The following is a 27,086-nucleotide window of genomic DNA, read 5'->3' on the forward strand; positions in this document are numbered from 1 at the left end:
TATTACACTGTATATATTCTATACTGACCGGTATATTACACTGTATATATTATATACTGACCGGTATATTACACTGTATATATTCTATACTGACCGGTATATTACACTGTATATATTATACACTGACCGGTATATTACACTGTATATATTATATACTGACCGGTATATTACACTGTATATATTATATACTGACTGGTATATTACACTGTATATATTATATACTGACCGGTATATTATACTGTATATATTATATACTGACCGGTATATTACACTGTATATATTATACACTGACCGGTATATTACACTGTATATATTATATACTGACCGGTATATTACACTGTATATATTATATACTGACCGGTATATTATACTGTATATATTATATACTGACCGGTATATTACACTGTATATATTATACACTGACCGGTATATTACACTGTATATATTATATACTGACCGGTATATTACACTGTATATATTATATACTGACCGGTATATTACACTGTATATATTATATACTGACCGGTATGTTACACTGTATATATTATATACTGACCGGTATGTTACACTGTATATATTATATACTGACTGGTATATTACATTGTATATATTATATGCTGACCGGTATATGACTGTATATATGATATATTGACCGTTAAATTACAATGTATATAGTATATACTGACCGGTTTGTTACATTGTATATATTATATACTGACCGGTATGTTACACTGTATGTATTATATACTGACCGATCTGACCGATATATTACACTGTATATATTATATACTGACCGGTATATTACACTGTATATATTATACACTGGCCGGTATATTACACTGTATATATTATATACTGACCGGTATATTATACTGTATATATTATATACTGACCGGTATATTACACTGTATATATTATACACTGACCGGTATATTACACTGTATATATTATATACTGACCGGTATATTACACTGTATATATTATATACTGACCGGTATATTACACTGTATATATTATATACTGACCGGTATATTACATTGTGTATATTATATACTGACCGGTATGTTACACTGTATATATTATATACTGACCGGTATACTACACTGTATATATTATTTACTGACCGGTATATTACACTGTATATATTATATACTGACCGGTATGTTACACTGTATATATTATATACTGACCGGTATGTTACACTGTATATATTATATACTGACTGGTATATTACATTGTATATATTATATACTGACCGGTATGTTACACTGTATGTATTATATACTGACCGATCTGACCGATATATTACACTGTATATATATTATATACTGACCGGTATATTACATTGTGTATATTATACACTGACCGGTATATTACATTGTATATATTATATACTGACCGGTATATTACACTGTATATATTATATACTGACCGGTATGTTACACTGTATATATTATATACTGACCGGTATATTACACTGTATATATTATATACTGACCGGTATATTACATTGTGTATATTATATACTGACCGGTATGTTACACTGTATATATTATATACTGACCGGTATACTACACTGTATATATTATTTACTGACCGGTATATTACACTGTATATATTATATACTGACCGGTATATTACACTGTATATATTATATACTGACCGGTATATTACACTGTATATATTATATACTGACCGGTATGTTACACTGTATATATTATATACTGACCGGTATATTACACTGTATATATTATATACTGACCGGTATATTACACTGTATATATTATATACTGACCGGTATGTTACACTGTATATATTATATACTGACCGGTATATTACACTGTATATATTATATACTGACCGGTATATTACATTGTGTATATTATATACTGACCGGTATACTACACTGTATATATTATATACTGACCGGTATATTACACTGTATATATTATATATTGACCGGTATGTTACACTGTATGTATTATATACTGACCGGTATATTACACTGTATATATTATATACTGACCGGTATGTTACACTGTATATATTATATACTGACCGGTATGTTACACTGTATATATTATATACTGACCGGTATGTTACACTGTATGTATTATATACTGACCGATCTGACCGGTATATTACACTGTATATATATTATATACTGACTGGTATATTACACTGTATATATTATATACTGACCGGTATATTACATTGTATATATTATATACTGACCGGTATATTACACTCTATATATTATATACTGACCGGTATATTACACTGTATATATTATATGCTGACCGGTATATTACACTGTATATATTATATACTGATAGGTATGTTACACTGTATATATTATATACTGACCGCTCTGGCTGTTATATTACACTGTATATCTGATATACTGACTGGTATATTACACTCTATATATTATATACTGACCTGTATGTTATACTGTATATATTATATACTGACCGGTATATTACACTGACCGGTATATTACACTGACCGGTATATTACACTGTATATATTACATCCTGACCGGTATATTACACTGTATATATTATATGCTGACCGGTATATTACACTGTATATATTATATACTGACCGGTATATTACACTGTATATATTATACACTGACCGGTATATTACACTATATATTATATACTGACCTGTATGTTATACTGTATATATTATATACTGACCGGTATATTGCACTGTATATATTATTACTTAGTGACTTGTTCGTTACAGGATGGTGAAGTTATCGGTATTAATACTCTTAAAGTGACAGCCGGTATTTCCTTCGCGATTCCATCAGACAGAGTGAGAATTTTTCTCCAGAAGGAGAAGAGGCGGAGTCAGGGTATGTGGTCCGGATCGCGACAGAGGTAAAAGAGCGGGATCTTGGGAGTTTAACACTCCGCTTTTGTCTTCTCCAGGTTCCTGGTTTGGTCGCGCTGAGGTGAAGCAGAGATACATTGGAGTCATGATGTTAACGCTGACTCCGAGGTATGAGGGGGCGTCACTTTCATATATGGTATTTGGGAGGGGGCTATGTAATGTATGGGGGATTGGCACATACGGCTGGTGGTATATGATGGGGTCATGAAGTCTGGAGATGGTGGGGGTGATATAATGGTAGGGTATGAGGAGTGATGAGGTAATGGGCATTGTGGGGTATATGATGGGGTCATGTAGTCTGGGGGTGGTCTGGGTGATATAATGGTAGGGTATGAGGAGTGATGAGGTAATGGGCATTGTGGGGTATATGATGGGGTCATGTAGTCTGGGGGTTGTGGGGGTGATATAATGGTAGGGTATGAGGAGTGATGAGGTAATGGGCATTGTGGGGTATATGATGGGGTCATGTAGTCTGGGGGTGGTCTGGGTGATATAATGGTAGGGTATGAGGAGTGATGAGGTAATGGGCATTGTTGGGTATATGGGAGGGTCATGTAGTCTGGAGATGATGGGGGTGATGTAATGGTAGGGTATGAGGAGTGATGAGGTAATGGGCATTGTGGGGTATATGATGGGGTCATGTAGTCTGGGGATGGTGGGGGTGATATAATGGTAGGGTATGAGGAGTGATGAGGTAATGGGCATTGTGGGGTATATGATGGGGTCATGTAGTCTGGGGGTGGTGGGGTGATATAATGGTAGGGTATGAGGAGTGATGAGGTAATGGGCATTGTGGGGTATATGATGGGGTCATGTAGTCTGGGGGTGGTGGGGGTGATATAATGGTAGGGTATGAGGAGTGATGAGGTAATGGGCATTGTTGGGTATATGATGGGGTCATGTAGTCTGGGGGTGGTCTGGGTGATATAATGGTAGGGTATGAGGAGTGATGAGGTAATGGGCATTGTTGGGTATATGATGGGGTCATGTAGTCTGGAGATGATGGGGGTGATGTAATGGTAGGGTATGAGGAGTGATGTGGTAATGGGCATTGTGGGGTATATGATGGGGTCATGTAGTCTGGAGATGGTGGGGGTGATGTAATGGTAGGGTATGAGGAGTGATGAGGTAATGGGCATTGTGGGGTATATGATGGGGTCATGTAGTCTGGAGATGGTGGGGGTGATATAATGGTAGGGTATGAGGAGTGATGAGGTAATGGGCATTGTGGGGTATATGATGGGGTCATGTAGTCTGGGGGTGGTGGGGGTGATATAATGGTAGGGTATGAGGAGTGATGAGGTAATGGGCATTGTGGGGTATATGATGGGGTCATGTAGTCTGGATGTGGTGGGGTGATATAATGGTAGGGTATGAGGAGTGATGTGGTAATGGACATTGTTGGGTATATGATGGGGTCATGTAGTCTGGAGATGATGGGGGTGATGTAATAGTAGGGTATGAGGAGTGATGAGGTAATGGGCATTGTGGGGTATATGATGGGGTCATGTAGTCTGGAGATGATGGTGGTGATGTAATGGTAGGGTATGAGGAGTGATGTGGTAATGGACATTGTGGGGTATATGATGGGGTCATGTAGTCTGGAGATGATGGGGGTGATGTAATGGTAGGGTATGAGGAGTGATGTGGTAATGGGCATTGTGGGGTATATGATGGGGGTCATGTAGTCTGGAGATGGTGGGGGTGATGTAATGGTAGGGTATGAGGAGTGATGAGGTAATGGGCATTGTGGGGTATATGATGGGGTCATGTAGTCTGGAGATGATGGGGGTGATATAATGGTAGGGTATGAGGAGTGATGAGGTAATGGGCATTGTTGGGTATATGATGGGGTCATGAAGTCTGGGGGTGGTCTGGGTGATATAATGGTAGGGTATGAGGAGTGATGAGGTAATGGGAATTGTGGGGTATATGATGGGGTCATGTAGTCTGGAGATGGTGGGGGTGATATAATGGTAGGGTATGAGGAGTGATGAGGTAATGGGCATTGTGGGGTATATGATGGGGTCATGAAGTCTGGGGGTGGTGGGGGTGATATAATGGTAGGGTATGAGGAGTGATGAGGTAATGGGCATTGTGGGGTATATGATGGGGTCATGTAGTCTGGGGGTGGTGGGGGTGATATAATGGTAGGGTATGAGGAGTGATGAGGTAATAGGCATTGTGGGGTATATGATGGGGTCATGTAGTCTGGAGATGATGGGGGTGATGTAATGGTAGGGTATGAGGAGTGATGAGGTAATGGGCATTGTGGGGTATATGATGGGGTCATGTAGTCTGGAGATGATGGGGGTGATATAATGGTAGGGTATGAGGAGTGATGAGGTAATGGGCATTGTGGGGTATATGATGGGGTCATGTAGTCTGGGGGTGGTGGGGTGATATAATGGTAGGGTATGAGGAGTGATGAGGTAATGGGCATTGTGGGGTATATGATGGGGTCATGTAGTCTGGGGGTGATATAATGGTAGGGTATGAGGAGTGATGAGGTAATGGGCATTGTGGGGTATATGATGGGGTCATGTAGTCTGGAGATGATGGGGGTGATATAATGGTAGGGTATGAGGAGTGATGAGGTAATGGGCATTGTGGGGTATATGATGGGGTCATGTAGTCTGGGGGTGGTCTGGGTGATATAATGGTAGGGTATGAGGAGTGATGAGGTAATGGGCATTGTTGGGTATATGGGAGGGTCATGTAGTCTGGAGATGATGGGGGTGATGTAATGGTAGGGTATGAGGAGTGATGAGGTAATGGGCATTGTGGGGTATATGATGGGGTCATGTAATCTGGGGATGGTGGGGGTGATATAATGGTAGGGTATGAGGAGTGATGAGGTAATGGGCATTGTGGGGTATATGATGGGGTCATGTAGTCTGGGGGTGGTGGGGTGATATAATGGTAGGGTATGAGGAGTGATGAGGTAATGGGCATTGTGGGGTATATGATGGGGTCATGTAGTCTGGGGGTGGTGGGGGTGATATAATGGTAGGGTATGAGGAGTGATGAGGTAATGGGCATTGTTGGGTATATGATGGGGTCATGTAGTCTGGGGGTGGTCTGGGTGATATAATGGTAGGGTATGAGGAGTGATGAGGTAATGGGCATTGTTGGGTATATGATGGGGTCATGTAGTCTGGAGATGATGGGGGTGATGTAATGGTAGGGTATGAGGAGTGATGTGGTAATGGGCATTGTGGGGTATATGATGGGGTCGTGTAGTCTGGAGATGGTGGGGGTGATGTAATGGTAGGGTATGAGGAGTGATGAGGTAATGGGCATTGTGGGGTATATGATGGGGTCATGTAGTCTGGAGATGGTGGGGGTGATATAATGGTAGGGTATGAGGAGTGATGAGGTAATGGGCATTGTGGGGTATATGATGGGGTCATGTAGTCTGGGGGTGGTGGGGGTGATATAATGGTAGGGTATGAGGAGTGATGAGGTAATGGGCATTGTGGGGTATATGATGGGGTCATGTAGTCTGGGTGTGGTGGGGTGATATAATGGTAGGGTATGAGGAGTGATGTGGTAATGGACATTGTTGGGTATATGATGGGGTCATGTAGTCTGGAGATGATGGGGGTGATGTAATAGTAGGGTATGAGGAGTGATGAGGTAATGGGCATTGTGGGGTATATGATGGGGTCATGTAGTCTGGAGATGATGGTGGTGATGTAATGGTAGGGTATGAGGAGTGATGTGGTAATGGACATTGTGGGGTATATGATGGGGTCATGTAGTCTGGAGATGATGGGGGTGATGTAATGGTAGGGTATGAGGAGTGATGTGGTAATGGGCATTGTGGGGTATATGATGGGGGTCATGTAGTCTGGAGATGGTGGGGGTGATGTAATGGTAGGGTATGAGGAGTGATGAGGTAATGGGCATTGTGGGGTATATGATGGGGTCATGTAGTCTGGAGATGATGGGGGTGATGTAATGGTAGGGTATGAGGAGTGATGAGGTAATGGGCATTGTGGGGTATATGATGGGGTCATGTAGTCTGGAGATGATGGGGGTGATATAATGGTAGGGTATGAGGAGTGATGAGGTAATGGGCATTGTTGGGTATATGATGGGGTCATGAAGTCTGGGGGTGGTCTGGGTGATATAATGGTAGGGTATGAGGAGTGATGAGGTAATGGGAATTGTGGGGTATATGATGGGGTCATGTAGTCTGGAGATGGTGGGGGTGATATAATGGTAGGGTATGAGGAGTGATGAGGTAATGGGCATTGTGGGGTATATGATGGGGTCATGAAGTCTGGGGGTGGTGGGGGTGATATAATGGTAGGGTATGAGGAGTGATGAGGTAATGGGCATTGTGGGGTATATGATGGGGTCATGTAGTCTGGGGGTGGTGGGGGTGATATAATGGTAGGGTATGAGGAGTGATGAGGTAATGGGCATTATGGGGTATATGATGGGGTCATGTAGTCTGGAGATGATGGGGGTGATGTAATGGTAGGGTATGAGGAGTGATGAGGTAATGGGCATTGTGGGGTATATGATGGGGTCATGTAGTCTGGAGATGATGGGGGTGATATAATGGTAGGGTATGAGGAGTGATGTGGTAATGGGCATTGTGGGGTATATGATGGGGTCATGTAGTCTGGGGGTGGTGGGGTGATATAATGGTAGGGTATGAGGAGTGATGAGGTAATGGGCATTGTGGGGTATATGATGGGGTCATGTAGTCTGGGGGTGATATAATGGTAGGGTATGAGGAGTGATGAGGTAATGGGCATTGTGGGGTATATGATGGGGTCATGTAGTCTGGGGGTGGTGGGGGTGATATAATGGTAGGGTATGAGGAGTGATGAGGTAATGGGCATTGTGGGGTATATGATGGGGTCATGTAGTCTGGGGGTGGTGGGGGTGATATAATGGTAGGGTATGAGGAGTGATGAGGTAATGGGCATTGTGGGGTATATGATGGGGTCATGTAGTCTGGGGGTGGTGGGGGTGATATAATGGTAGGGTATGAGGAGTGATGAGGTAATGGGCATTGTGGGGTATATGATGGGGTCATGTAGTCTGGAGATGATGGGGGTGATGTAATGGTAGGGTATGAGGAGTGATGAGGTAATGGGCATTGGGGGGTATATGATGGGGTCATGAAGTCGGGATGGTGGGGGTGATATAATGGTAGGGTATGAGGAGTGATGAGGTAATGGGCATTGTGGGGTATATGATGGGGTCATGTAGTCTGGGGGTGGTGGGGTGATATAATGGTAGGGTATGAGGAGTGATGAGGTAATGGGCATTGTGGGGTATATGATGGGGTCATGTAGTCTGGGGGTGATATAATGGTAGGGTATGAGGAGTGATGAGGTAATGGGCATTGTGGGGTATATGATGGGGTCATGTAGTCTGGGGGTGATATAATGGTAGGGTATGAGGTGTGATGAGGTAATGGGCATTGTGGGGTATATGATGGGGTCATGTAGTCTGGGGGTGGTGGGGTGATATAATGGTAGGGTATGAGGAGTGATGAGGTAATGGGCATTGTGGGGTATATGATGGGGTCATGTAGTCTGGGGGTGATATAATGGTAGGGTATGAGGAGTGATGAGGTAATGGGCATTGTGGGGTATATGATGGGGTCATGTAGTCTGGAGATGATGGGGGTGATATAATGGTAGGGTATGAGGAGTGATGAGGTAATGGGCATTGTTGGGTATATGATGGGGTCATGTAGTCTGGGGGTGGTGGGGGTGATATAATGGTAGGGTATGAGGAGTGATGTGGTAATGGGCATTGTGGGGTATATGATGGGGTCATGTAGTCTGGAGATGATGGGGGTGATATAATGGTAGGGTATGAGGAGTGATGAGGTAATGGGCATTGTTGGGTATATGATGGGGTCATGTAGTCTGGGGGTGGTGGGGGTGATATAATGGTAGGGTATGAGGAGTGATGAGGTAATGGGCATTGTGGGGTATATGATGGGGTCATGTAGTCTGGAGATGGTGGGGGTGATATAATGGTAGGGTATGAGGAGTGATGAGGTAATGGGCATTGTTGGGTATATGATGGGGTCATGTAGTCTGGAGATGATGGGGGTGATATAATGGTAGGCTATGAGGAGTGATGAGGTAATGGGCATTGTTGGGTATATGATGGGGTCATGTAGTCTGGGGGTGGTGGGGGTGATATAATGGTAGGGTATGAGGAGTGATGTGGTAATGGGCATTGTGGGGTATATGATGGGGTCATGTAGTCTGGAGATGATGGGGGTGATATAATGGTAGGGTATGAGGAGTGATGAGGTAATGGGCATTGTTGGGTATATGATGGGGTCATGTAGTCTGGGGGTGGTGGGGGTGATATAATGGTAGGGTATGAGGAGTGATGAGGTAATGGGCATTGTGGGGTATATGATGGGGTCATGTAGTCTGGAGATGGTGGGGGTGATATAATGGTAGGGTATGAGGAGTGATGAGGTAATGGGCATTGTGGGGTATATGATGGGGTCATGTAGTCTGGGGGTGGTGGGGTGATATAATGGTAGGGTATGAGGAGTGATGAGGTAATGGGCATTGTGGGGTATATGATGGGGTCATGTAGTCTGGGGGTGATATAATGGTAGGGTATGAGGTGTGATGAGGTAATGGGCATTGTGGGGTATATGATGGGGTCATGTAGTCTGGGGGTGGTGGGGTGATATAATGGTAGGGTATGAGGAGTGATGAGGTAATGGGCATTGTGGGGTATATGATGGGGTCATGTAGTCTGGGGGTGATATAATGGTAGGGTATGAGGAGTGATGAGGTAATGGGCATTGTGGGGTATATGATGGGGTCATGTAGTCTGGAGATGATGGGGGTGATATAATGGTAGGGTATGAGGAGTGATGAGGTAATGGGCATTGTTGGGTATATGATGGGGTCATGTAGTCTGGGGGTGGTGGGGGTGATATAATGGTAGGGTATGAGGAGTGATGAGGTAATGGGCATTGTGGGGTATATGATGGGGTCATGTAGTCTGGGGGTGGTCTGGGTGATATAATGGTAGGGTATGAGGAGTGATGAGGTAATGGGCATTGTTGGGTATATGGGAGGGTCATGTAGTCTGGAGATGATGGGGGTGATGTAATGGTAGGGTATGAGGAGTGATGAGGTAATGGGCATTGTGGGGTATATGATGGGGTCATGTAGTCTGGGGATGGTGGGGGTGATATAATGGTAGGGTATGAGGAGTGATGAGGTAATGGGCATTGTGGGGTATATGATGGGGTCATGTAGTCTGGGGGTGGTGGGGTGATATAATGGTAGGGTATGAGGAGTGATGAGGTAATGGGCATTGTGGGGTATATGATGGGGTCATGTAGTCTGGGGGTGGTGGGGGTGATATAATGGTAGGGTATGAGGAGTGATGAGGTAATGGGCATTGTTGGGTATATGATGGGGTCATGTAGTCTGGGGGTGGTCTGGGTGATATAATGGTAGGGTATGAGGAGTGATGAGGTAATGGGCATTGTTGGGTATATGATGGGGTCATGTAGTCTGGGGGTGGTCTGGGTGATATAATGGTAGGGTATGAGGAGTGATGAGGTAATGGGCATTGTTGGGTATATGATGGGGTCATGTAGTCTGGGGGTGGTCTGGGTGATATAATGGTAGGGTATGAGGAGTGATGAGGTAATGGGCATTGTTGGGTATATGATGGGGTCATGTAGTCTGCGGGTGGTCTGGGTGATATAATGGTAGGGTATGAGGAGTGATGAGGTAATGGGCATTGTTGGGTATATGATGGGGTCATGTAGTCTGGAGATGATGGGGGTGATGTAATGGTAGGGTATGAGGAGTGATGTGGTAATGGGCATTGTGGGGTATATGATGGGGTCATGTAGTCTGGAGATGGTGGGGGTGATGTAATGGTAGGGTATGAGGAGTGATGAGGTAATGGGCATTGTGGGGTATATGATGGGGTCATGTAGTCTGGAGATGGTGGGGGTGATATAATGGTAGGGTATGAGGAGTGATGAGGTAATGGGCATTGTGGGGTATATGATGGGGTCATGTAGTCTGGGGGTGGTGGGGGTGATATAATGGTAGGGTATGAGGAGTGATGAGGTAATGGGCATTGTGGGGTATATGATGGGGTCATGTAGTCTGGGTGTGGTGGGGTGATATAATGGTAGGGTATGAGGAGTGATGTGGTAATGGACATTGTTGGGTATATGATGGGGTCATGTAGTCTGGAGATGATGGGGGTGATGTAATAGTAGGGTATGAGGAGTGATGAGGTAATGGGCATTGTGGGGTATATGATGGGGTCATGTAGTCTGGAGATGATGGTGGTGATGTAATGGTAGGGTATGAGGAGTGATGTGGTAATGGACATTGTGGGGTATATGATGGGGTCATGTAGTCTGGAGATGATGGGGGTGATGTAATGGTAGGGTATGAGGAGTGATGTGGTAATGGGCATTGTGGGGTATATGATGGGGGTCATGTAGTCTGGAGATGGTGGGGGTGATGTAATGGTAGGGTATGAGGAGTGATGAGGTAATGGGCATTGTGGGGTATATGATGGGGTCATGTAGTCTGGAGATGATGGGGGTGATGTAATGGTAGGGTATGAGGAGTGATGAGGTAATGGGCATTGTGGGGTATATGATGGGGTCATGTAGTCTGGAGATGATGGGGGTGATATAATGGTAGGGTATGAGGAGTGATGAGGTAATGGGCATTGTTGGGTATATGATGGGGTCATGAAGTCTGGGGGTGGTCTGGGTGATATAATGGTAGGGTATGAGGAGTGATGAGGTAATGGGAATTGTGGGGTATATGATGGGGTCATGTAGTCTGGAGATGGTGGGGGTGATATAATGGTAGGGTATGAGGAGTGATGAGGTAATGGGCATTGTGGGGTATATGATGGGGTCATGAAGTCTGGGGGTGATATAATGGTAGGGTATGAGGAGTGATGAGGTAATGGGCATTGTGGGGTATATGATGGGGTCATGTAGTCTGGGGGTGGTGGGGGTGATATAATGGTAGGGTATGAGGAGTGATGAGGTAATGGGCATTGTGGGGTATATGATGGGGTCATGTAGTCTGGAGATGATGGGGGTGATGTAATGGTAGGGTATGAGGAGTGATGAGGTAATGGGCATTGTGGGGTATATGATGGGGTCATGTAGTCTGGAGATGATGGGGGTGATATAATGGTAGGGTATGAGGAGTGATGAGGTAATGGGCATTGTGGGGTATATGATGGGGTCATGTAGTCTGGGGGTGGTGGGGGTGATATAATGGTAGGGTATGAGGAGTGATGAGGTAATGGGCATTGTGGGGTATATGATGGGGTCATGTAGTCTGGGGGTGATATAATGGTAGGGTATGAGGAGTGATGAGGTAATGGGCATTGTGGGGTATATGATGGGGTCATGTAGTCTGGGGGTGGTGGGGGTGATATAATGGTAGGGTATGAGGAGTGATGAGGTAATGGGCATTGTGGGGTATATGATGGGGTCATGTAGTCTGGAGATGATGGGGGTGATGTAATGGTAGGGTATGAGGAGTGATGAGGTAATGGGCATTGTGGGGTATATGATGGGGTCATGAAGTCGGGATGGTGGGGGTGATATAATGGTAGGGTATGAGGAGTGATGAGGTAATGGGCATTGTGGGGTATATGATGGGGTCATGTAGTCTGGGGGTGGTGGGGTGATATAATGGTAGGGTATGAGGAGTGATGAGGTAATGGGCATTGTGGGGTATATGATGGGGTCATGTAGTCTGGGGGTGATATAATGGTAGGGTATGAGGAGTGATGAGGTAATGGGCATTGTGGGGTATATGATGGGGTCATGTAGTCTGGGGGTGGTGGGGTGATATAATGGTAGGGTATGAGGAGTGATGAGGTAATGGGCATTGTGGGGTATATGATGGGGTCATGTAGTCTGGGGGTGATATAATGGTAGGGTATGAGGAGTGATGAGGTAATGGGCATTGTGGGGTATATGATGGGGTCATGTAGTCTGGGGGTGATATAATGGTAGGGTATGAGGAGTGATGAGGTAATGGGCATTGTGGGGTATATGATGGGGTCATGTAGTCTGGGGGTGGTGGGGTGATATAATGGTAGGGTATGAGGAGTGATGAGGTAATGGGCATTGTGGGGTATATGATGGGGTCATGTAGTCTGGGGGTGATATAATGGTAGGGTATGAGGAGTGATGAGGTAATGGGCATTGTGGGGTATATGATGGGGTCATGTAGTCTGGAGATGATGGGGGTGATATAATGGTAGGGTATGAGGAGTGATGAGGTAATGGGCATTGTTGGGTATATGATGGGGTCATGTAGTCTGGGGGTGGTGGGGGTGATATAATGGTAGGGTATGAGGAGTGATGTGGTAATGGGCATTGTGGGGTATATGATGGGGTCATGTAGTCTGGAGATGATGGGGGTGATATAATGGTAGGGTATGAGGAGTGATGAGGTAATGGGCATTGTTGGGTATATGATGGGGTCATGTAGTCTGGGGGTGGTGGGGGTGATATAATGGTAGGGTATGAGGAGTGATGAGGTAATGGGCATTGTGGGGTATATGATGGGGTCATGTAGTCTGGAGATGGTGGGGGTGATATAATGGTAGGGTATGAGGAGTGATGAGGTAATGGGCATTGTTGGGTATATGATGGGGTCATGTAGTCTGGAGATGATGGGGGTGATATAATGGTAGGGTATGAGGAGTGATGAGGTAATGGGCATTGTTGGGTATATGATGGGGTCATGTAGTCTGGGGGTGGTGGGGGTGATATAATGGTAGGGTATGAGGAGTGATGAGGTAATGGGCATTGTGGGGTATATGATGGGGTCATGTAGTCTGGAGATGATGGGGGTGATATAATGGTAGGCTATGAGGAGTGATGAGGTAATGGGCATTGTGGGGTATATGAGAGGGTCATGAATTATGGGGGTTCCTGGACTTGTGCCGCCCGCTGTGTGAGGCGCCTCGTCTGGATGACCTCTCTCCTTCTCTTCTGTTGGCAGGATCTTGGCTGATATGAAGCTCCGGGATCCTGGATTTCCTGACGTGTCTCACGGGATCCTCATCCATAAAGTGATCATGGGATCGCCCGCTCACCAGTGAGTGCCATGACCTACATATATACATGTAGCGGGCCGTGAGCTCTGACCTCTGCTGTCTCCTCAGGGCTGGGCTGAAGGCCGGAGACATCATCCTGGAGATTAATTCCCAGGCGGCAGCCGCTGCAGAAGACGTCTTTGATGCTGTGAACTCTGAGACGAAGCTTTCCATGATGATCCGCCGCGGCTATGAGACCCTGATGGTGAATGTCATCCCGGAGCCGGTGGAGTGAGCGCCTGCCCCATGAGGGGAACATACCAGCTCCGCGTCCCCCTGTCTGCCCACGTGGACCTCGCCTGCTCTCCTGGGGCGGCCTCGGATCGTATGTCCTGCGGCTCTTAGGACTGGAGGGGGGATATTGAGGTTCACTGCCCGCAGGTCCTGATATCAGTCACATAACACAGGACGCTACCATCTGGGACTTCCCCCGTGTCACTGTCCTATATTCCAGGTCCGCACCAACATGTCACTTATGTGGGAGACCCCTTTAATTATAATTGTTAAGCTGATCTCACTTGTGTGTGACTTATTATGAATGGTTTATATCAGGCTGGATGAGGTCATGTCCTGCTGGGTGTAATACCTGCTTCTGTCCTGAAGGGGTACCGTTTCTCTACCTCCTGGTAATGGGCTATGCACCATACGGAGATAAGTATGTGCTCCCCCCCCCCCCCTCCACATTACACTACAGGGGCTCTTATGACGTCCCATTATAAATCCAGAGACCTTAATATGGGGCTGTTCCCCCTTTGCAGTAAAACATCTGCGACTCTTCTGGGGTTTTCTACAAGATTTTGGGGTCTCTGGGAATTTTTACCATTCATCCAGAAGATCGTTTGTGAGGTCAGACACTGATGTTGGGGGAGGGGGCCGGGCTTGTAATCTCCGTCCTAGTTCATCATAAAGGTGCTGCATGGGGTTGAGGTCAGGACTGTGCGGCCGGTCAAGATCTTCTACACCAAACTCCACCAGCTGACCGTGTCTTAATGGAGCTTGTACAGTGCTTGGTGATGACGGCATGGGGGCCGAGCCGCTTCATGTCACCCCATGAAGCGCCCAGGCACAGTTTTGAGTTTACGTTCAGCACACAAGACATTTAGGACAGTTGCAGCTTCCAACTTTGTGGTAACAGTTTGGGGAGGGCCCTCATACATCTCCTGTAGATACAATGTGTAGGTGTCCCAATACTTTTCTCCATGCAGTGTATATTTATTACTGTGCCGGGGCCTAGACTCCAATAAAGCTGATAGTAAAGTAGCCGGCTCCACAACAGACCCAATAATGGCTGATGTTTTTTTTTGTTGTCTGATCTACGGTCAGTTGGAATAAATTGTCATACTTACGTCTTCCAACTGCTTGATGGCGGCGATGTCAGGACGTTTACTAAGTGTAGGGTGCCGATTCCCGGTCCGGAACTCCAAGTCTCCGCAGAACCCTGATTGAGAACGTCCTGTATGTAGGCGTATTATGTAGAGAGACGTCCCGCGCGTAGGCGTGTTATGTAGAGAAGCGTCCCACGCATTATGTAGAGACGCGTCCCACGCGTTATGTAGAGAGACGTCCCGCGCGTTATGTAGAGAGACGTCCCGCGCGTTACGTAGAGAGACGTCCCGCGCGTAGGCGTGTTACGTAGAGAGACGTCCCGCACGTGGGCGTGTTATGTAGAGAGGCGTCCCGCGAGTGGGCGTGTTATGTAGAGAAGCGTCCCACGCATTATGTAGAGAAGCGTCCCACGCGTTACGTAGAGACGCGTCCCACGCGTTACGTAGAGAGACGTCCCGCGCGTTACGTAGAGAGACGTCCCGCGCGTTACGTAGAGAGACGTCCCGCGCGTTACGTAGAGAGACGTCCCGCGCGTAGGCGTGTTACGTAGAGAGACGTCCCGCGCGTAGGCGTGTTACGTAGAGAGACGTCCCGCGCGTGGGCGTGTTATGCAGAGGCGTCCCGCGCGTGGGCGTGTTATGTAGAGGCGTCCCGCGCGTGGGCGTGTTATGTAGAGAAGCGTCCCACGCATTATGTAGAGAGGCGTCCCACGCATTATGTAGAGGCGTCCCGCGTGTGGGTGTATTACATGATTTATAGGTGTATGAGGTGATACCTCCACCTGCCTACTAAACATTTGATGACATTAGGTGCAATAAACGTCCGACTCCCCAGTTCAATATAGAAGAATTTATGAGAGAAACCATCACAACTTCTTGTAGCAAAAATAAGAGGAGGTTTGTGTGAGGAGCAGGACATGTGACTGAACGTAGACATGGGAGGACGATCAGAGGGGTCTTATTGGCATCCATGGATGTGCGGCGTCTGGCGTGTAGGACACGAGTGACTGGTCCATGTCCGTATTGATGTTGTTAAGCGGTCTGCAGCACATGGAATGTTCTCAGGACATGGGAGGAACAGCTGTAGGGACTGGTTCTGAAGAGATGATGAGGGTCCAGGAGGAACATCTGAAGGCCATGGTACAGTTCACAGCCACTAGGTGGACATCAGTCAGAAGAAGCAGCTGATATGATGCAGTGTGGGGTTCACATACATTCGTTCCCTGTGCACCAGAACATCAACAACTTGACTGACATAGAGAGGAAGGCGTTGTCTATTCCAGCACTGAAGCCTCCATTACTTGGTGACACTAGGTGGTGGACACCCACATCACCAGCCCTCAGCAGTGGCAAAATTGTATTTGAGTCGGAGCTCCCCCGGCAAAGTTCTGGATGATGCTTACGGGAGGTGATGGAACCTTCTTCGAGGCGTTAAAGGATCTGGTTGTTAAGCTGCCCCCTGTACTGTTCAAACCGCTTGTTCGCTTCTTCACTGAGTGCGTCCCCTGAAACAACACAATGGTGATACAAGCAATGTGAAGCGCAGCTGAAGGAACCCGAGTGTATGCTGCCCATCACCTATATCACACTAAAGAGGAGAGACATATACGGTGCTCGTGTGGTTAACCTCAGCTGTGAGATCACGCTAGGAATCTGCAGTCGTGCACCGCCGGCGCCAGAACTTGGTAAGGTCACAATGTGGGCAGCTCAATCTCTACGATGGCAATCTCACCTCCAATGGCTCATACAAGTCACTACAGAAGGATGTCCTGATAAGGTTTGGTAACTAGAGTGTGAGCCACCGGTGTCAGGGACGGCGGCGGGAAGCATTCTGCAGGCCCCTGCCTCCTCCTTACATGGATGACTGAGCCTTCGGTAACATTGTGACGTGGATGAAGTGGGGACCATGTGGATCTGCTCTATGGAGAGGCCACTTGTGTGATTGTCTTCAGCATTGCTGGTGGTTGTGGGTGATGCAAAGATTTATGTCACCTCCACCCTCCATGTATAACTGGTGGAGCTATCGACATGTATGTGAGGTTTACAACTTTATTTTTGGGTCTTCTGGGAGAAATGAGTCAATTGCCTTGAATAATAGGAATCCCCTCGCGGGTCACCTGCAGGGGCAAATTCTTTTTCTGGGAAATGCTAATGATCATATTTATAAGATGATTCTGGAAGCTAAATCTGTTTAGACTTGTAGGGTCGAACTTGTCAGCAGCATTGGCCCGGAGGCCACACGTCAGGCACTGTAACAAAAAGTCAGAAGTGGAGCATCGCATCATTCGGTCTGGGGTCTGCCTCACTTCACCACCTATGTAACCTTATCCTCTGCACTTGTTCCATATTTCTGAGGACAGTGGAGGTATTACCTATAGCAACCAAGTCACAGCTTCCATTTTCTAGTCTGTGATTGGCTGCTTTGTGTCGCCTCCACGCAACTCACATCCATAGATTTCATCCCCATGTGACCCATCTGCTACCTGAGTGCTCACCTATATGACAGTTGTGTATCCAGATTCGGTGCCCATCATATTTGCAGTTACATTTCATGGCGTTGTTGGTGAAGTCACTCTCTGCCACTTCAAAATTTGGGTTGATGACAACCTTATGAATAAAGCGATAGAGATACACAGATGAGAATGTCACATAATAAATCTAAACATCTGGTCGTCACAGTCAACCCAGTCACTACAGAGAATTGTCCTACAGGAGAAGGTTAGGAGAGGATCAGTACAGAGAACTGTCCTCTAGGAGAAGGTTAGGAGAGGATCACTACAGGGAACTGTCCTCCAGGAGAAGGTTAGGAGAGGATCACTACCGAGAACTGTCCTCCGGGAGAAGGTTAGGAGAAGATCACTACCGAGAACTGTCCTCCGGGAGAAGGTTAGGAGAACATCACTACCGAGAACTGTCCTCCGGGAGAAGGTTAGGAGAAGATCACTACCGAGAACTGTCCTCCGGGAGAAGGTTAGGAGAACATCACTACCGAGAACTGTCCTCCTAGGAGAAGGTTAGAAGAGGGTCACGGCAGAGAACCGTCCCCCAGGAGAAGATTAGAAGAGGATCACAAAAGAGAACCGTCCCCTAGGAGAGGATCACTACAGAGAACTGTCCTCCAGAAGAGGATCACTACAGGGAACTGTCCTCCGGGAGAGGGTCACTACAGAGAACTGTCCTCTAGGAGAAGGTTAGAAGAGGATCACTACAGAGAACTGTCCTCCAGGACAGGATCACTACAGAGAACTGTCCTCCAGGAGAAGGTTAGGAGAGGATCACTACAGAGAACTGTCCTCTAGGAGAGGATAACTACAGAGAACTGTCCTCCAGGAGAGGATCACTACAGGGAACTGTCCTCCAGGAGCGGATTACTGCAGAGAACTGTCCTCTAGGAGGTTAGGAGAGGATCACTACAGAGAACTTTCCTCTAGGAGAGGATCACTACAGAGAACTGTCCCTCAGGAGAAGGTTAGGAGCGGGTTACTACAGGGAACTGTCCTCTAGGAGAGGATCACTACAAAGAACTGTCCTCCAGGAGAAGGTTAGGAGAGGGTGACTACAGAGAACTGTCCTCTAGGAGAGGATCACTACAGAGAACTGTGCTCCTGGAGAGGATCACTACAGAGAACTGTCCTCCAGGAGAAGGTTAGGAGAGGATCACTACAGAGAACTGTCCTCAAGGAAAGGATCACTACAGAGAACTGTCCTCCAGGAGAGGATCACTACAGGGATCTGTCCTCCAGTAGAGGGTTACTACAGGGAACTGTCCTCCAGGAGCTGATTACTGCAGAGAACTGTCCTCTAGGAGAAGGTTAGGAGAGGATCACTACAGAGAACTGTCCTCCGGGAGACGGTTAGGAGAGGGTCACTACAGAGAACTGTCCTCCGGGAGACGGTTAGGAGAGGGTCACTACAGAGAACTGTCCTCCAGGAGAAGGTTAGGAGAGGATCACTACAGAGAACTTTCCTCTAGGAGAGGATCACTACAGAGAACTGTCCCTCAGGAGAAGGTTAGGAGCGGGTTACTACAGAGAACTGTCCTCCAGGAGAAGGTTAGGAGAGGGTGACTACAGAGAACTGTCCTCCAGGAGAAGGTTAGGAGAGGGTTACTACAGGGAACTGTCCTCTAGGAGAGGATCACTACAGAGAACTGCCTCCAGGAGAGGATCACTACAGAGAACTGTCCTCCAGGAGAGGGTTACTACAGGGAACTGTCCTCCAGGAGAGGGTTACTACAGGGAACTGTCCTCCAGGAGAGGGTTACTACAGGGAACTGTCCTCTAGGAGAGGATCACTAGAGAGAACTGTCCCCCAGGAGAGGGTTACTACAGAGAATTGTCCACTAGGAGAGGATCACTACAGAGAACTGTCCTCTAGGAGAAGGTTAGGAGCGGTTTACTACAGAGAACTGTCCTCTAGGAGAGGATTACTACAGAGAACTGTCCTCCAGGAGAAGGTTAGGAGAGAATCACTACAGAGAACTTTCATCCAGGAGGTTAGTAGAGGATCACAACAGAGAATTGTCCTCCAGGAGAATGTTAGGAGAGGATCACTACAGAGAACTGTCCTCTAGGAGAGGATCACTACAGAGAACTGTCCTCTAGGAGAGGATCACTACAGAGAACTGTCCTCCAGGAGAGGGTTACTACAAGGAACTGTCCTGCAGGAGAAGGTTAGGAGAGGATTACTACAGAGAACTGTCCTCCAGGAGGATAGGAGAGGATCACTACAGAGAACTGTCCTCCAGGAGAAGGTTAGGAGAGGGTGACTACAGAGAACTGTCCTCCAGGAGAAGGTTAGGAGAGGGTTACTACAGGGAACTGTCCTCTAGGAGAGGATCACTACAGAGAACTGTCCTCTAGGAGAGGATCACTACAGAGAACTTTCCTCCAAAAGGTTAGGAGAGGATTACTACAGAGAACTTTCCTCTAGGAGAGGATCACTACAGAGAACTGTCCTCTAGGAGAGGGTTACTACAGAGAACGGCCTCCAGGAGAGGGTTACTACAAGGAACAGTCCTCCAGGAGAGGATCACTACAGAGAATTGTCCTCCAGGAGAGGATCACTACAGAGAACTGTTCTCTAGGAGAGGATCACTACAGAGAACTTTCCTCCAAGAGGTTAGGAGAGGATTACTACAGGGAACTGTCCTCTAGGAGAGGGTTACTATAAAGAACTGTCCTCTAGCAAAGGAACAATACAGGGACCTGTCCTCTAGGAGAAGGTTAGGTGAGGATCACTACAGAGAACTGTCCTCTAGGAGAGGATCACTACAGAGAACTTTCCTCCAAAAGGTTAGGAGAGGATCACTACAGAGAACTGACCTCCAGGAGAAGGTTAGGAGAGGGTCACTACAGAGAACTGTCCTCTAGGAGAGGATCACTACAGAGAACTTTCCTCCAAAAGGTTAGGAGAGGATCACTACAGGGAACTGTCCTCTAGGAGAAGGTTAGGAGAGGATTACTACAGGGAACTGTCCTCTAGGAGAGGATCACTACAGAGAACTGTCCTCCAGGAGAGGTTCACTACGGAGAACTGTCCTCCAGGAGAAGGTTAGGAGAGGATCACTACAGAGAACTGTCCTCTAGGAGAAGGTTAGGAGAGGATTACTACAGGGAACTGTCCTCCAGGAGGTTAGGAGAGGATCACAACAGAGAATTGTCCTCCAGGAGAAGGTTAGGAGAGGATCACTACAGAGAACTGTCCTCCAGGAGAAGGTTAGGAGAGGATCACTACAGAGAACTGTCCTCTAGGAGAGGATAACTACAGAGAACTGTCCTCCAGGAGAGGATCACTACAGGGATCTGTCCTCCAGTAGAGGGTTACTACAGGGAACTGTCCTCCAGGAGCGGATTACTGCAGAGAACTGTCCTCTAGGAGGTTAGGAGAGGATCACTACAGAGAACTTTCCTCTAGGAGAGGATCACTACAGAGAACTGTCCCTCAGGAGAAGGTTAGGAGCGGGTTACTACAGGGAACTGTCCTCTAGGAGAGGATCACTACAAAGAACTGTCCTCCAGGAGAAGGTTAGGAGAGGGTGACTACAGAGAACTGTCCTCTAGGAGAGGATCACTGCAGGGAACTGTCCTCTAGGAGAGGGTTACTATAAAGAACTGTCCTCTGCGAGAGGATCACTACAGAGAACTGTTCTCTAGGAGAGGATCACTACAGGGAACTGTCCTCCTGGAGAAGGTTAGGAGAGGGTCACTACAGAGAACTGTCCTCTAGGAGAGGATCACTACAGAGAACGGCCTCCAGGAGAGGGTTACTACAAAGAACTGTCCTCTAGGAGAGGATCACTACAGAGAACTGTCCTCTAGGAGAGGATCACTACAGAGAACTGTTCTCCAGGAGAGGATCACTACAGAGAACTGTCCTCCAGGAGAGGGTCACTACAGAGAACTGTCCTCTAGGAGAGGATCACTACAGAGAACTTTCCTCCAAGAGGTTAGGAGAGGATTACTACAGGGAACTGTCCTCTAGGAGAGGATCACTACAGAGAACTGTCCTCCAGGAGAGGATCACTACAGAGAACTGTCCTCCAGGAGAAGGTTAGGAGTGAGTTACTGCAGAGAACTGTCCTCTAGGAGAGGATCACTACAGAGAACTGTCCTCCAGGAGAGGATCACTACAGGGAACTGTCCTCCAGGAGAAGGTTAGGAGAGGATCACTACAAAGAACTGTCCTCCAGGAGGTTAGGAGAGGATCACAACAGAGAATTGTCCTCCAGGAGGTTAGGAGCGGGTTACTACAGAGAACTGTCCTCCTCGAGAAGGTTAGGAGAGGATCACTACAGAGAACTGTCCTCCAGGAGAAGGTTAGGAGCGGGTTACTACAGAGAACTGTCCTCTAGGAGAGGATTACTACAGAGAACTGTCCTCTAGGAGAGGGTTACTATAAAGAACTGTCCTCTAGGAGAGGATCACTACAGAGAACTGTCCTCCAGGAGAATGTTAGGAGAGGGTGACTACAGAGAACTGTCCTCCAGGAGAAGGTTAGGAGAGGGTTACTACAGGGAACTGTCCTCCAGGAGAGGATCACTACAGAGAACTGTCCTCTAGGAGAGGGTTACTATAAAGAACTGTCCTCTAGGAGAGGGTTACTATAAAGAACTGTCCTCTAGGAGAGGATCACTACAGAGAACTGTCCTCCAGGAGAAGGTTAGGAGAGGATCACTACAGAGAACTGTCCTCCAGGAGAAGGTTAGGAGAGGATTACTACAGAGAACTTTCCTCTAGGAGAGGATTACTACAGGGAACTGTCCTCTAGGAGAGGGTTACTACAGAGAACTGTCCTCCAGGAGAGGGTTACTACAAGGAACTGTCCTCCAGGAGGTTAGGAGAGGGTCACTACAGAGAACTGTTCTCTAGGAGAGGATCACTACAGAGAACTGTCCTCCAGGAGAGGATCACTACAGAGAACTGTCCTCCAGGAGAGGGTTACTACAAGGAACTGTCCTCCAGGAGGTTAGGAGAGGATCACTACAAAGAACTGTCCTCCAGGAGGTTAGGAGAGGATCACAACAGAGAATTGTCCTCCAGGAGGTTAGGAGCGGGTTACTACAGAGAACTGTCCTCCTCGAGAAGGTTAGGAGAGGATCACTACAGAGAACTGTCCTCCAGGAGAAGGTTAGGAGCGGGTTACTACAGAGAACTGTCCTCTAGGAGAGGATTACTACAGAGAACTGTCCTCTAGGAGAGGGTTACTATAAAGAACTGTCCTCTAGGAGAGGATCACTACAGAGAACTGTCCTCCAGGAGAATGTTAGGAGAGGGTGACTACAGAGAACTGTCCTCCAGGAGAAGGTTAGGAGAGGGTTACTACAGAGAACTGTCCTCTAGGAGAGGATCACTACAGGGAACTGTCCTCCTGGAGAAGGTTAGGAGAGGATCACTACAGAAAACTGCCTCCAGGAGAGCATCACTACAGAGAACTGTCCTCCTGGAGAGGATCACTACGGAGAACTGTCCTCCACGAGAAGGTTAGGAGAGGATTACTACAGGGAACGGTCCTCTAGGAGAGGGTTACTACAGAGAACTGTCCTCCAGGAGAGGGTCACTACAGAGAACTGTTCTCTAGGAGAGGATCACTACAGAGAACTGTCCTCCAGGAGAGGATCACTACAGAGAACTGTCCTCCAGGAGAGGATCACTACAGAGAACTGTCCTCCAGGAGAGGGTTACTACAAGGAACTGTCCTCCAGGAGGTTAGGAGAGGGTCACTACAGAGAACTGTTCTCTAGGAGAGGATCACTACAGAGAACTTTCCTCCGGGAGAAGGTTACTATAAAGAACTGTCCTCTAGCAAAGGATCATTACAGGGACCTGTCCTCTAGGAGAAGGTTAGGAGAGGGTTACTACAGGGAACTGTCCTCTAGGAGAGGGTTACTACAGAGAACTGTCCTCTAGGAGAGGGTTACTACAGAGAACTGTCCTCCAGGAGAAGGTTAATAGAGGATCACTACAGAGAACTGTCCTCTAGGAGAGGATCACTACAGAGAACTGTCCTCTAGGAGAGGATCACTACAGGGAACTGTCCTCCTGGAGAAGGTTAGGAGAGGGTCACTACAGAGAACTGTCCTCTAGGAGAGGATCACTACAGAGAACTGCCTCCAGGAGAGGATCACTACAGAGAACTGTCCTCCTGGAGAGGATCACTACGGAGAACTGTCCTCCAGGAGAAGGTTAGGAGAGGATCACTACAGAGAACTGTCCTCTAGGAGAAGGTTAGGAGAGGATTACTACAGGGAACTGTCCTCTAGGAGGTTAGGAGAGGATCACAACAGAGAATTGTCCTCCAGGAGAAGGTTAGGAGAGGATCACTACAGAGAACTGTCCTCTAGGAGAGGATCACTACAGAGAACTGTCCTCCTGGAGAAGGTTAGGAGAGGATCACTACAGAGAATTGTCCTCCAGGAGAAGGTTAGGAGAGGATCACTACAGAGAACTTTCCTCCAAGAGGTTAGGAGAGGATCACTACAGAGAACTGTCCTCTAGGAGAATGTTAGGAGAGGGTTACTATAAAGAACTGTCCTCTAGCAAAGGATCACTACAGAGAACTGTCCTCTAGGAGAGAATCACTACAGAGAACTTTCCTCCAAAAGGTTAGGAGAGGATTACTACAGGGAACTGTCCTCTAGGAGAGGGTTACTATAAAAAACTGTCCTCTAGGAGAGGATCACTACAGAGAACTTTCCTCCAAAAGGTTAGGAGAGGATCACTACAGAGAACTGACCTCCAGGAGAAGGTTAGGAGAGGATCACTACAGAGAACTGTCCTCTAGGAGAGGATCACTACAGAGAACTTTCCTCCAAAAGGTTAGGAGAGGATTACTACAGGGAACTGTCCTCTAGGAGAATGCTAGGAGAGGGTTACTATAAAGAACTGTCCTCTAGGAGAGGATCACTACAGAGAACTGTCCTCCAGGAGACGGTTAGGAGAGGATCACTACAGAGAACTGACCTCTAGGAGAGGATCACTACAGAGAACTTTCCTCCAAGAGGTTAGGAGAGGGTTACTACAGAGAACTGTCCTCTAGGAGAAAGTTAGGAGAGGGTTACGATAAAGAACTGTCCTCCAGGAAAGGATCACTACAGAGAACTGTCCTCCAGGAGGTTAGGAGAGGATCACTACAGGGAACTGTCCTCTAGGAGAGGATCACTACAGAGAACTTTCCTCCAAAAGGTTAGGAGAGGATCACTACAGAGAACTGTCCTCTAGGAGAGGGTTACTATAAAGAACTGTCCTCTAGTAGAGGATCACTACAGAGAACTGTCCTCCAGGAGAAGGTTAGAAGAGGATCACTACAGAGAACTGTCCTCTAGGAGAAGGTTAGGAGAGGATTACTACAGGGAACTGTCCTCTAGGAGAGGGTTACTACAGAGAACTGTCCTCCAGGAGAAGGTTAGGAGAGGGTTACTACAGAGAACTGTCCTCCAGGAGAAGGTTAGGAGAGGATTACTACAGGGAACTGTCCTCTAGGAGAGAATCACTACAGAGAACTGTCCTCCAGGAGGTTAGGAGAGGATCACTACAAAGAACTGTCCTCCAGGAGGTTAGGAGAGGATCACAACAGAGAATTGTCCTCCAGGAGAAGGTTAGGAGAGGATCACTACAGAGAACTGTCCTCTAGGAGAGGATCACTACAGAGAACTGTCCTCCTGGAGAAGGTTAGGAGAGGATCACTACAGAGAACTGTCCTCTAGGAGAGGATCACTACAGAGAACTGTCCTCCAGGAGAAGGTTAGGAGAGGATCACTACAGAGAACTGTCCTCCAGGAGAAGGTTAGGAGAGGATCACTACAGAGAACTGTCCTCCAGGACAGGATCACTACAGGGAACTGTCCCCCAGGAGAAGGTTAGGAGCGGTTTACTACAGAGAACTGTCCTCTAGGAGAGGATTACTACAGAGAACTGTCCTCCAGGAGAAGGTTAGGAGAGGGTTACTACAGAGAACTGTCCTCCAGGAGAATGTTAGGAGAGGGTGACTACAGAGAACTGTCCTCCAGGAGAAGGTTAGGAGAGGGTTACTACAGGGAACTGTCCTCTAGGAGAGGATCACTACAGAGAACTGTCCTCCTGGAGAAGGTTAGGAGAGGATCACTACAGAGAACTGTCCTCCAGGAGAAGGTTAGGAGAGGATCACTACAGAGAACTTTCCTCCAAGAGGTTAGGAGAGGATCACTACAGAGAACTGTCCTCTAGGAGAATGTTAGGAGAGGGTTACTATAAAGAACTGTCCTCTAGCAAAGGATCACTACAGAGAACTGTCCTCTAGGAGAGGATCACTACAGAGAACTTTCCTCCAAAAGGTTAGGAGAGGATTACTACAGGGAACTGTCCTCTAGGAGAATGCTAGGAGAGGGTTACTATAAAGAACTGTCCTCTAGGAGAGGATCACTACAGAGAACTGTCCTCTAGGAGACGGTTAGGAGAGGATCACTACAGAGAACTGACCTCTAGGAGAGGATCACTACAGAGAACTTTCCTCCAAGAGGTTAGGAGAGGATCACTACAGAGAACTGTCCTCTAGGAGAGGGTTACTATAAAGAACTGTCCTCTAGTAGAGGATCACTACAGAGAACTGTCCTCCAGGAGAAGGTTAGAAGAGGATCACTACAGAGAACTGTCCTCTAGGAGAAGGTTAGGAGAGGATTACTACAGAGAACTGTCCTCTAGGAGAGGATCACTACAGAGAACGGCCTCCAGGAGAGGGTTACTACAAGGAACAGTCCTCCAGGAGAGGATCACTACAGAGAACTGTTCTCTAGGAGAGGATCACTACAGAGAACTGTCCTCTAGGAGAGGATCACTACAGAGAACTGTCCTCCAGGAGAGGATCACTACAGAGAACTGTTCTCTAGGACAGGATCACTACAGAGAACTGTCCTCTAGGAGAGGATCACTACAGAGAACTGTCCTCCAGGAGAAGGTTAGAAGAGGATCACTACAGAGAACTGTCCTCTAGGAGAAGGTTAGGAGAGGATTACTACAGAGAACTGTCCTCTAGGAGAGGATCACTACAGAGAACGGCCTCCAGGAGAGGGTTACTACAAGGAACAGTCCTCCAGGAGAGGATCACTACAGAGAACTGTTCTCTAGGACAGGATCACTACAGAGAACTGTCCTCTAGGAGAGGATCACTACAGAGAACAGTCCTCTAGGAGAGGATCACTACAGAGAACTGTCCTCTAGGAGAGGATCACTACAGAGAACTTTCCTCCAAGAGGTT

The 27,086-nt window shown here is 47.1% G+C and overlaps 2 protein-coding genes across 4 annotated transcripts in view; one reads left to right on the plus strand and one right to left on the minus strand.

The window, feature by feature from the left end:
- Positions 1 to 2,319: 2,319 nt before the first annotated feature.
- LOC142722911 (serine protease HTRA2, mitochondrial-like) lies at positions 2,320 to 15,306 on the plus strand. Its single transcript, XM_075848900.1, has 4 exons — positions 2,320 to 2,866; positions 2,943 to 3,012; positions 13,938 to 14,033; positions 14,101 to 15,306. Exons 1-4 carry the CDS (start codon positions 2,677 to 2,679, stop codon positions 14,264 to 14,266), a joined length of 522 nt encoding a protein of 173 aa, XP_075705015.1. The 5' UTR covers positions 2,320 to 2,676; the 3' UTR covers positions 14,267 to 15,306.
- Positions 15,307 to 16,191: 885 nt separating this feature from the next.
- Positions 16,192 to 27,086, minus strand: part of LOXL3 (lysyl oxidase like 3) — a 252,769-nt gene continuing 241,874 nt past the window's right edge. For all 3 annotated transcript variants that reach the window (XM_075848898.1, XM_075848897.1, XM_075848899.1), the window contains 2 exons: positions 17,852 to 17,963; positions 16,192 to 16,861 (listed from right to left, as the gene is read on the minus strand). In XM_075848898.1, the coding sequence (XP_075705013.1) occupies positions 16,788 to 16,861; positions 17,852 to 17,963 (186 nt within the window). In that variant the 3' untranslated portion in view covers positions 16,192 to 16,787. The remainder of the gene's footprint in view (positions 16,862 to 17,851; positions 17,964 to 27,086) is intronic.

This window comes from Rhinoderma darwinii, unplaced genomic scaffold (genome assembly GCF_050947455.1).
Source record: "Rhinoderma darwinii isolate aRhiDar2 unplaced genomic scaffold, aRhiDar2.hap1 Scaffold_537, whole genome shotgun sequence".
NCBI lineage: Eukaryota > Metazoa > Chordata > Amphibia > Anura > Rhinodermatidae > Rhinoderma > Rhinoderma darwinii.